We start from the raw sequence: 12,657 nt of genomic DNA on the forward strand, positions 1-12,657 counted from the left end.
TACTGTCTGCGAGTTCAGGGGTGTCATTCTACTGTCTTACCCAGCAGAGTAATTGCAAACATATGCTAAGGTAATTGGGGGAAACATACGTTCAGGTGAAAACCTGGGAAATGCATCTAAGGATGCTTGGTTTTTCAGTACTGATTTTAATAAGGCAAGAATTAATCCATAAACACAAAATAACTACAGAATAAAATCAATGCAAAAATCAGATATCTGAATTACAAAAAAGAATTAATGCAAAAAAGAATTGTCTTAAACCTTACAACTACCCTGTGCTTGGGATATTTTTTATAAAGAGCTAAAACGAAGAGCAAACAGAGCCAATGCTATTTAGATATGGAAATCAGTATATCTGTACTAAGTAGATGCTTGTTATACTGTAGGTGTTGTTAGAGGAATGTCTGTAGAAATGACCCGATCAGTGATTAGAAACTCAGTCTACAACCTACATGGTTAGATGAGGTTGAAATTTGACAGTGGGTCCAAGACATCATACAGAAAAGAGCAACAGTATTTAGATTTTATTTTCTGTGGCCGACTACAGCCAGCAGAGCACTGTAGAGGGACAAATTTCAGTTGTGAAAGAGTGGTCAGTGGGACTTCCTGGAGTTAACTCCTCTCCCCTAGTCGTCTTTGAGGCAGATCTCAACAGGCAGTAGTTTTCTGCTTGAAGTTGTGGCTGGAAAATCATCTCATGTGGCCGCTGGATTAAGAGGTGGAGGACTGTGCACTGAGGGGTCTACTCTTTCCTGAAACCACTCGCTGAAATCCTCTTCTGGCATCTGCACAACACTTTCACGTACAAACTGAAACAAAACAAAACAAAAGTTATTTCCTCAGATTTTGATTTATGTGTAAGAGAGAGAGAGAGAGATAACACGGAAAAATTTCACCACTGTGACAACAGAATAAATGTAATGGTTTCTACAAACAGTTATAGTGCTTTATATCACCAAAACATTTTTAATACAACTTCCAGAACAACTGGATATGCTCTAAAATGAGTTAAAAGGAAAACTCTACAATCTTCATTGCAATTTATGTCCTGAATCCTTCCAAGTCAAGTCTATGTGTTTTAAACTTGCAGCTGTCTTCTACCTACTGTTGCAGTACATACATTAAAGAAACTTGAAGTTAAATAAGAACTTCATGTGGAATCTCTGTCAGTATCAGACAGGTCACATTCAGTAATACTCTTCTTGCTCCTAAAATGTGACAGTTTTCTTTGTCTATTCCAGTCAGAAGAAGCACCAAGGCCCTCCTTCCTCTGCGGCTATTTTTGAAAGACGTATAAATAAGGAGACAGCAGATTCAGCTACGCTCACGTGTTTTGTTCTGTCACTGTTGCACTAATATGAGGAATCAAAATACACAGGGAACAGAATGGAAACAGCAAAGAAATAGATCTAAAACCAGCAAGCAACAGAGACTTATATATTGAACATTAAGACAAAGCTGCCTCTCTGGTTAGTGGATATGCAAATTAGGCACACACAAAATGACTATTTTTGTAAGACATCAAGAAAATACAGGTAGTCTGATCTCAACATGTTGGGTGCTAATATATGTAAGATGCACAGTAACCTGCTGCCTCTCCGAGATTTCTGTCGATCTTGTAGACTAGGAGAGATAACTGTGATGAGAACAAAAAACAGAAGGTGGCACCATTGCCATTGTTTGTAAGTTAGCTACCTGGTTAGGCTACATACTGGTATACATGCTAAATGTACTCCCTTTCCTTTCTTGGGTCCTTTCTCTTCTGTCAATTGCTTCTAGAACTACAAAAGTTGAGCCCAACTTAAGATCTTGAGAAGCAGATTTTTCTTTTTTTAACGTTGCTGAAGATGACGAAGATACCTGCAGAGTTCCTGGATCAGTGACGTAATACATTACTTGAATAGCTCATGGATATAACTACTGGGAATGACAGGCCTTTTCAGGGCACAACAAGTTAATGTTTCTCTTCAGGTGTCCTAACAATCTATGACAGATGTCTCTTTCACTGTATAAATCCACAATGATGTAATAATAAAATGATACTGATTAATAATCCAATGCTTGTCATAATGTCTTTCTTCTGCGGAGTTCAAAGTGCCTTGTAAAAGGTGAAGAGTAGCATCTTCATTTAGTGAGATCCTAAATTATTTCATCTGGTAACTTTCCACTGCATGAATTGCACCCATAGGTGCCTGCTCTCCCCACCCTCATCCCAGAGGAAATCAAGAACTGAACTCATCTCACCTCCACAGCTGCAGCAATTTCTGGAGAACACAGCTCCCACACCTGTAGATTAGCCAGGGCCTTAAGAAAGGTGTCTGGATGAATTTTCAAGTCACGAGTCTTGTCGTATTTTTCCAGTTTCTTTAAGATTTTCTGTACATAATGGTCACTCTTCACAGACTCTGGGAGTCTGGCAAGCAATACAGGAAACCTTTAGCAGAAAGAAGAACAGCAATAAAAGAGAAGCCATGGGAACAAATGCGTATCTGATTAATAACTCTGGGTTTGCCTGGCATTTCTGCCACTTCACCACCTCCATAACTTCCACAGAAAAAATGGCTCTTTGGGGAATGCAATACCCAGTGTAATTCCAAGTGAATAATGTGAAACAGCTTTACTTTATTGGACTTGTGCACCAATTCCCTTTGCAGGGCATTGAAATAGATGATTCTTCATTGTTCATTTAAATTTTGGATAACAAACTTGGGTATGAAAGGAAATAATAAAAACCTAACAAATGTTTCCATTTTACTACAAATTTGTCCTCTTCATCTTTTCTCTATTTATTTTGTTTAGCCTCTACAGATTTTCCAGTGCAGTCAGTGCCTGATCTGACACACTTTCTGATTCTCTTCACCATCCCTTTTCCCTGTGCTATCATCATTCTCCTCTCTCTGTATGCTGACATAAATCTCACTGATGTAAGTGCACTGTAACATGCAGTCTTTACCATTTCACTCTGAATATAGAGATTCAGAAGCAGAATTACACATTACAATAAAAGTAAAACTCTTGTGAAAAGACTGCCTTTTTTTTTTTTTAATGTTCTGTATAAATTCTGCAGTGCTGCTTTGACAGTCCTGGAGACTGATGTTCCTTTCTAGGCTGTACATGATTGGGGTGTGCTGTGGCTTTCATTGAAAAGGGCTGAGGATCTGGCAACAGATAAGCAGAAGTGCTGCCTCCCTCCAGTTTAGGATACATGTTACTGGGACAATGGGAGAGGGGTAAGGAATTTCTTCCTTAAACCAGTAAAAAGGGAAACACGTAGGTTCTTGTCTTCACTAGGGCCAGTTCTACGCTCAGTAGTACACTGCTGGTACAGGTATGGCTGTATAGCCAACTCCTCATTATCACTGGCTGGACTATCCAGGTTACCGTAATTGTGTCACACACTGGCCTTTTATAACCCATCTGTGCATGAAGATACTTCATTTGAGAAAGGAAGCTATGTTTAGTGTACTCTTATATCACACTGCTCATTTGATAATATTTTTGTTTTTTCCTCACCTTCATGAGAGAGATAAGACAACCAGACTGACAGCATATACCAGTAAAGTGTTCGTACTGCACTTCAGCTTTCTTGGCAAGGCAGTGTTTGCAAGAGTATGGGAAAAACCAGCCCTACTGTAAACGAAACAAGTGGTATGGTGAAAGCAGTTTCTCTGTTGTGACTTGTGTCTCCAGAAGGCGGTTGACCAGCCTTGTGAGAGATTTCATTCTTCATACCCCATACGGATCGCACTTTGCAGAACAGGCCCTGGCATGGAAAGCTGCACTTGTCTAACTATGCTGGCACAGTCACAGCAAGAGAGCCTCCTCACTATGGAAGCACCATTTTCATAGAACAGCGGACTTGTAGAACTATTCTTGCATAAGGGGAAAAGTAAAAGGCCCTGCCAGGATAGTCTCCTCTATACTCACAGAGCTTTGTCCAAATTAAGGCTTCTTCCAGCAGAACAGTAAGTATAGAAGCAAAACCACATCCACTCCAGTTTCAGGGCTTATTTACATGTCAAATCTTAAATTTGGGGGACAGCTGGAGCATGTATGTTTGACAATTAAAATCAGAATTCTGCTAGACAGGCCAAGACTAGGTTTATTCATTAATGCATAACTGATGTGTTCCCGATATGTCCTGGGCCACCTGCATTTCAGACCTGAGATTAGAAATGGACTTTTCATTATCTCATATTATAAAGGACAGAAGGCTTACTAGCAACGAGAGCAGAAGAGGACAGGCTGAGAAAAAAACATTCCATGCAGTTTGCATATTCTGTAATCTCGCATCCAAGGAGTTTTCATGGACAGGGCAGTAGAGAACACGCTGTGAGCTTGCTGAGGTATTCTGGTAGGCTATTTCTGGTGTGTATCTGGAAGCTGATCACTGGATACAGCTAATATCCTTTCAAACGTAAAACACTAGTCATCTGCAGAATTGCTGTACTAGGAAGCATTTAGGTGATTGCTCTACTTGCCCTTGTAATTGTTGCAATATTATCTATGTGCAGTTCATAAACATTGGCAGGGATATATTTTTCTTTTTAACATGGATGGACAGCTAGAGTCAAAGTCTCCTTTGCCATCAGTTTTAGTACTGCGAATGTTCAGTTCAGTAAGAAGCTGTGAAACTAACCCATGTACATTTAGACAATATCTCTCATCTTTGGGGTACAGTGTGACAGAAGTAGTCAGCTGTAAAGGTCTGTGCTGGGGAGGGTGTTTGAATGCAAGGACTGAGTGCTTTTTGCCCAATATGACTGGTAAGGAACTCTTCCTTATCCCTTCTTACCGTTTCCAATTAACCTATTTGATGAGCAGGCTGAGATCGGTTCCTAGAGATCACATCTGTACTTTTCTTGCTATCAGTCTGAAAAGCCTGCATTTCCAGCAACAGATTCAATGGTTTCTAGTTATACTTTGCTTTGAGGAGAAAAAATGAAGAGGAAAAAAAGCTTTTTGTACTGAAGACAGAACTCTGGGACCCTGACCATTTCATCTGAACTGAGAGTTGCTGTGCCTCCTTACCACTTTGGTCCATCTTCATCACGTTCTCTTTCAGGTCTCACGCCCAGCTGTCTTAACCTTTCCATGTCTTTTCTGGAATACTTCAGTTGTTTCAAAGCCTGGAATTTTTGACAACATCGCTCTTCCTGCCTCCTACAAAAAAGCCTTAAAAGTTAAAGCTGTGTTTTATGCATTACCATACTTCTGCATAGTTAACTAGGAAGATATTAAGGAAGGCAGAAAACAATGATTGTGAAGAACACATTAAATGTTCAGTCTGTGGACACTCACTAATAATCTTTGCTCTTGCACTGTTCTGTATACATTCATATTTTTACAAACATATTAAAAAGAGTTAATGTTTTATATCCACTCTAGGCTGTAGGTAAGAAACACACTTCAGAATCAAAACATTTAAACTGAAATTCCACTTCCGCTTTCTATCGGGTATCCACTGCTTAAAACCGAACAGAATACTGCACAGTGATTTAGGGTAAAATATCATTTAAAATACAACAGCAGAGAGGTGGAAAAGACTGACCTGAGCTAGAATTTCAACCCAGATATTGGGCTCGTGTGCATTCCTACAAAAAGTACTACTTTGTTATAACAAAAATAAACATCCACTTTTCTTTCCAATAAATCACGTGTACTATATCCTGCCAAACTGAGGTTTCATCTCCAAATGCTATTCACATAGAATACACTTGTGCGGCTGTAACACAGCTCCAAGTAGTAAGGTTCCATCTGACTTGTCCTTCCATACTGCAGGATGCAGGAATGATTAGTTCCTTATGCAGTCACACCAGCTGCTCAGGGAAGAAAAGAAGGACCCAGTTCCAGATAAAGAAGACTTGGGGAACAAAAAAAATCTAAGTACAAAATGGAACGGAAGACTGGAAAAAAGGAGGAAGTGAGGGGGAAAGAAAACTGTGCATATAACACCTTTCAGAACAGCAATGTAGAGAAAGATTTCAGGTCTGATGCTTACTGAGACAAAAGAATTTGCACAAACATCACAGACAAATGTTTCTGGGTGAAAGGAAATGGATGACAGGCTTCGGCTGGCCAACAAGGCAGAAGTGTCTCTAATCTGGGAAAAGGCCTTGAGAGAGGACATTGCAACAGCTGCTATGAGAGGAGTCAAAATAATGTTGAAGAACAATACAGTGATCTCTGAACTGAAAACATAAGACAGCCATACAGACTGTACGTGGACTGAATTTATTATTCTGCCTTTGGGTGAAAAGGACTACGATATCCAAAGTAAATATATTCAATGCTTTTAGCAAAACTATTTCCAGAGAAGTAATTCAGAAATATCCCAGAACACTGCTATAAATATTTAACCTGTAATGTATTTTTTTGTACAGTCCGTCATAAAACTTTCTATCGTCACCCTTATATTCTTATTTTAATGTCAATCCATATAAACGCATCTTTCAAAGGCCTGAAGACAAGTCCTAAATCTGGTCAGAAGCAAGGTGTGTAGTGTTTTAATAGCATACAGAAAACAGTCTCTTCCTGCCTCTCAAGGCTCTCTAGAGTATCATGTCAACAACAAGCTGCTGCTTCATGTACTGCTGTGAACTTCTGCCACATATTGGCACACAAGTTAGATTTGCTTTTAATGAAAGAGCCAATATGGCAGCTGCAACAACACAGAAAACTGGAATTAACATCTTGTGGTAACCATTTTGCTATAAGCACCTGTGTTGCTCAGAACATACAGCGATGTGAGCCCACATAAATTCTGAGATCTTCTTATTCTCAGTAAAAATCCAAATCTAGTATCATTTACAGTTTTTTTTAATTTGTCAAATTTATGACAGAATTCAATGAATTTAAAAAAAAGAAAATTGTGAATGATACTAAATTTGGATTTTTACCATCTTTCATTCCAGTCACCTCCTTCCAGGAAAGTGCCTTTGTGTTGCATTGAGATGTACTAAATGCTGCAAGGTTTCACTGGCCTGCTCTGGTCTCATGGAGTAAAATGCTCTCGGACATCTGCATGCCAAATGCTTTCCATACATAGAGCTGAGTTGATTCAGCACACGATGTGCTTCAAAAACAAATTTGTACCCTTAGCCCTGCCTTCTGGGCCTCTGCTTCCTTGATGCTATACTCTCTTGGTCCTTAACGAATGGCTTGTTTACTCTACAGTTCTTCTGAGCCACTGGAAACAAACTATAAGACACAACAAAGTTTATAATAGTGTACAGTATGCCTTCTCCAGAATATGAAAAATTCTACAGATGCTGATAAAATATTCTTAAATATACAGACTTGCTGAAGCTATCCAGGTTCAAAATTTATTTCTATTGACCTCAACTCAAGGAAAAAATATTTCAGCAAAGTCTAATTGTAAGAACGGTTTGTCATGTTGATCTCACAGCTGTAGAACCACCACAGAACTGAGTAATGGGGGAACACATCTCATGTAAGCTTGGCTGGAAATCTTATAGAGAGACTACTGAAAAATGCAATGGTAGAAACAGAAACAATTCTACAGGAGTAAGACAGATCATCGCTTTTTCTACAAAGCTGCTGGAGCATAAGATATCTTGTGTTTGCAACGGCAAGATTCATAGGTTATTTTCCAGAAAATACATGCTGCTTGCACAGCAGTAAAATGGGCTATTCTGCCACCCGTGCTAAAAAATGTCATATGAATTCACTGAATGCTGAATTCAGTTGTTCAGGGAAGGGGGGGGGCCAAAAAAAGAATAAAGAAAAAAACCCCCCAAACCAAAAAAAAAACCCCAAAAATCATAAGCTCTGTCCTGATGAGTGGCTTCTCCTAGTCATTCACAAACCCATCAGGTAACGTACCGCTGCAGTCCAGTCTTCTTAACCGTCTTTTCTTGTTTATGGACATCTTTTGACACCTCTTCATGTATCATTTGGGTGACTTTCTGTAGGGCTGATAAAATGAAATTCTGTAAAAGCATGCCAACTCAATAGCATTCCTCTCTACCCTGCCATATATGCTGTCCTGAATGAGACATCCTAAAGAAACCTGCTATTTAGTATTTCTAAAAATTAAAGCAGCTTTTTAAAGAGGTTTCAAGATAGGTACCCAAACATGAATGCATTTGATTCATTAATCACTTTTGAAAACATAAGCTTTGTTCTTTCAGCTGTGAAAAAAACCCCATCAAGTAGAATACACTAAATATTTTTTACATTAGATGTTTTCCTGGCTTTGGCTGGGATAGAGTGAATTTTCCTCCCGGTAGCTGCTGTGTTTTGGATTTAGTACAAGAGCAGCGTTGATAACCCCGATGGTTTTAGCTGTTGCTAAGAAATCAAGGGCGTTCTCCAGTCTGCCATGTTCAGCTAATGAGCAGGTGGGCGGGAGCTGGGCGGGGGCACAGACAGACAGACAGCCAAGCTGGCCAATGGAAATATTCCATGCCATGGATGTCATACTCAGTTTATAAATGGAGCTTGGCCGGGAGGCAGGGTTCTCTCTCTCTTTTCAGTGAGTTCGAATCCTGTCTTGTCCAGCAGTTCAGTCTTTTTCCCATGAGTTTGGTGATTTATGTGAAATTCATGAGCTCTGGGAAACCTGCAGGTTCTGTGATCGCTGCTCGGGGACTGGCTGCGAATCGGTCATCAGGTGGTGAGAAAATTGTATTGTATACAGTTTGTTTTGCATATTCATTATTATTAGTATTTACTTTGTTGTCTTATTAAACTGTCTTTATCTCAGCCCAAGAGTTTTACCTTCTGTCCATTCTCCTCCCCATCCTGCTGGGGGGGAAGGGGAGGGGCGAGCGAGCGGCTGTCTAGTACTTAGTTGCCGGCTGGGGCTAAACGACAACAGATGCTTATAAAAATACTGTATTAGAAAAACAGGTAGATTTGAGCAAACTATGCAGAAAGTCTATTTTCAGTTCCTGTACTGTGCTGTTAGCATTCTACTGGCTGAGCTGTCGTCTTCTGAATTTCTAAGTCTACTGCATCACTTTGCTTTTCTTCTTTTAACGTCATACAGAGTTCAATACATTTAACATCAACAGGTATCTAATTACCACTCTGTGTCTCTTTACCAGCATCCACTAAAACTTAAGACATGTCCCCAAGTAGCCCTTCATTGGCTACAGTTTCCAGATTATCCAGGTGTCTCTCACTGATAACACTCTTTACTCTCTTTCTGCCTTCCACTGTAATGGGAATGCTTATATTCTCCTCTCCCTTGAATACCTGGAAAGCCAACTTCACTCACTGTTTTCCTTCAAACTGACACCTTTGTTTTCATTCTCACTGCTGTTTCATTCCTGCTGTGTTGCCAAACCCCTGGAGAGACACTGAGACGGCCATCTTCTCTGCGTTATTCCCTCCAATTGCTCATCCAGTAAAAAAACTGTCACACTTGTTATTAAAAATCCCAGTGTTAGCTCTCAAATTCCAAGTCATCCTCTGAGGTGTTCAACATGTCCTACATGGTAATAAGCGACATTTTACTGAGCACTGAACACCTTGAAGTTGTAATCCCCAAAAAGTCCTTTTGCTACGTTTTTGTGAAGCACCACATATAGTATAATAGAAAATGACTGCTGAATGTTGGCTGTGTTAAACAGCAGCACAAACTATTTCTACTTGTTAGAAGTATAGATCTAAATATTACACTGTGAATTTGTAAATTTAAGACATGGATGGAACAAGTTGCTGGGCACCAGCTAATGGGCTAAAATTTTAAGACCCATGCTTACAATGAAGATCCTCTATTAGCTGTGGCGAGGTGAGTTTCAGAGTGCCAAGGTCCCAGTAGAAACTCCTAAGTTCTAGCACTGACTGCTTCTAATGATGGCTCCACTGTGACCCTTACTAGCCTCAAAGCATAAGCCTGTAAGATGCTGGCTACGCCACCGAACCTTCTAGAGCTGAGGAGCAGTTTGAGTATAACGGCTGACCCCCACAGAGCCTTAAACCGGACATCAATACGGGCAGAGAGCCTCTGCTAAAACTGAGCTAAGGCTGCATGCAGATCTCATCTGGTTTTGGCATGCAGAGTCAGACCCCTTCTTAGAATAACCCAGTCCTTTCTATTCATCGTTACCATTTCGGCTGATTGAGTAGAACCCAGTCCTTTCTATTCATGGTTAACATTTGAGAAGATTGAGTAGCTTGGATATCTGAAACCCATCTCCTGAAAGCAGTCCTGTTGGCAGATTTTGGAGGGAGATGACAGGAAGCACACCAGGGCTAATACCATAAAGGTACAGCTCCTCCTTACAGCTCCTCTGCCCTCCATTTTGTAGCATTATAACATGTTCCTAGTCTCCATCTGGAGAAATCAGGAAAATAAATACTCAAAAACTTGTCCATAGTCATAATATTGTTGAAATATTAACCTCCATAGCTGTGAGCTAGTCAGACATTCATTAGAAAAGAGAAAAACAGCAGAGAGGAATGTAGTAATTTCACCTGACCTTGATTTCTATGCCTTTGTTAATCATCTGTGAAATGGGGTACTAATATTTACCTGTTTTGCAAGGCTCTAACAATGATAAATCAAAAGACACTGATCAATCCCAAAGAAAAGGCCCAAATTCACATATAAGTTTTATAATGAAGATTCTTTCCACAAATATTTATACCTCCTCTTTTAAAGCTATTTTTTTGACTGAGAATTCAAAGCCAAACTGCTGGCCGGAAAGCTTTGGGGATAAAATCCAGTTAGCATTTAATCTGTCAGATATAGGTCTCACATTTTACTTCTTGGTGTGAAGAAAATGAATCTCATTTGAGCTGATCTGCATACACACTTTTTCATTACACAGTAACCATCAAGAATTAGGCTTACATTCAGTACATTTAGAACATATAGTCTCTGTCTGCACAAAAAGAGAATTTTTTTCAAATGTGGTGAAGGAAAGAAGCTTAGAACACTAATCTGCTTTGTAAAACCATTGACTGAATGATAACTAAGACTACCTCAGCAGTGACCTGTTGTTAAACCACAGCTGCAAAAACTGCAGCTTCCACTTTGACCTTTGTCAACGTGAGGTAACATTTAAACTTCTGGACTAGTACAGGTCCTCACTCAGCCAACAGCACTGAAAAATCAAATTTGTATAAGCAGACATTCTATAGCATCCGTCCCCAAACAACAGCATCTAAATGACGTTGGACAAAAGGCTTTATATTGAGTTATGAATTCTTTCCTTAAAATCTTTCTGTAAGAGTCACACTCAGTTGTATCTACTGATTAGCTGCCTACTACAGAACCTCTTTCCCATTTTTTAAATATATGTATGTGTACGTGTGAGTTAAGGTTGTGTGTGCTCTGAAAATTACGTCTGTATGAGTTATACCCCAAATTCAGGAAGCTTTGTGTAAGACTACAGGGCAACTGTACTTGTAATCCATTTCTGATTTGTCCATGAAGCATCCTATAATGAGAATCCAGGATTAAACATGATTCTGGCAGCTTCAGAATTCCTTATAGAATCCAACCTTTGCTACAGAGCTGCCCTGCAGAAACTAACTTCCCATATTTTTTAGAGCTAGGAACACAATCCTTGAGAGGACCAGACTGGTAACTCAGTTCCCTGAAAGCACAGGCAATCATGATAGATGTTGTTCCAAAGGGTACACTCAACATCCTCCCCTTACATCACGCATGCAAGATATTTCTTTATGTCCTGCAGCAAACAGAGGCTCCCAGCTGTTACAGCTCAAGATTATTTTCAAATCTCATCTCACACACAAACCAATTGTTCACCTATATCTGTAAATAAATTGCTTGAAATTATAGCTTTGAATTCTCCACTACTCCTATTCATATCATAGGAAGGCCATTCATCTGTGCTCAGTGCCACAGACAACAGCAGCTGTGTAGGTAGTGTATGATATTAGCGCAAGCTTCCCGATATATCCACCCAGTGTCTGAGAGTCTGAACCTAAAGGTCTTTCAGACCCAGAGATTGTATCCATTCCTTTACATTTAAGAGCAATTAATTGTTTTTTCTTCTATTCATTTAAATTCCTTTTGGACTTGAATATACTTTTAGCAATAAATTGTAGCAACGAATTCCTAAGTTTAATCATGCATTACACAAACACATTTCCCATTGCTTTAAATTTTCTGCCAGACAATTTAGTTTGGCGTGCCATAAATCTGGTGTCAAGGGAACTTGTGAATAACCACTCTCTAATCACTTTTTTCCATGCACTTCATGATGTTACAGAGATCTGTCATAACCTTGTATTCAGCCGTTTCTTTTCTGCACTGAAGAGCCCTAGTCTATTTAATTGGTTCTCACATGGAGGCTATTCTGTATCTCTAACATACCTCACCACTTTTTTTTTTTTTTCCATCAAACTTTACCACTTCTGATACCAGCCTGTCTGAATTGGAAGGATTGGAACTGAAGAAACACATACAAAACATTTGTATTTTTGCATAACATGTTTTCTGCTTTTACTTCCACTTCATTCTTAGAATTCTTGCCTTTTTGATAGCTAATGAACATTGACAGAACTGTCCCAAATGACTCCAAGAGCTCCTTCCTGACTGGTAATTTAGCAGAGCATGATGTCAGCCTAATAATGATAATGTAAATATCAACTGAAAGGTAATTAGCAGTACTAGATGCTAGCATGCTTTTCTGTTCTATTCCAGCTTTTCTTAGA

General features: G+C 39.4%; 1 protein-coding gene across 2 annotated transcripts in view; it reads right to left on the minus strand.

Moving 5' to 3' along the window:
• Nucleotides 1-244: 244 nt before the first annotated feature.
• Nucleotides 245-12,657, minus strand: part of CCDC60 (coiled-coil domain containing 60) — a 64,826-nt gene continuing 52,413 nt past the window's right edge. For both annotated transcript variants that reach the window (XM_075434470.1, XM_075434468.1), the window contains exons 8-11: nt 7,846-7,936; nt 5,032-5,163; nt 2,245-2,434; nt 245-809 (exon numbers count right to left, since the gene is read on the minus strand). In XM_075434470.1, the coding sequence (XP_075290585.1) occupies nt 696-809; nt 2,245-2,434; nt 5,032-5,163; nt 7,846-7,936 (527 nt within the window). In that variant the 3' untranslated portion in view covers nt 245-695. The remainder of the gene's footprint in view (nt 810-2,244; nt 2,435-5,031; nt 5,164-7,845; nt 7,937-12,657) is intronic.

Source organism: Opisthocomus hoazin, chromosome 13 (assembly GCF_030867145.1).
Source record: "Opisthocomus hoazin isolate bOpiHoa1 chromosome 13, bOpiHoa1.hap1, whole genome shotgun sequence".
NCBI classification, from domain to species: domain Eukaryota; kingdom Metazoa; phylum Chordata; class Aves; order Opisthocomiformes; family Opisthocomidae; genus Opisthocomus; species Opisthocomus hoazin.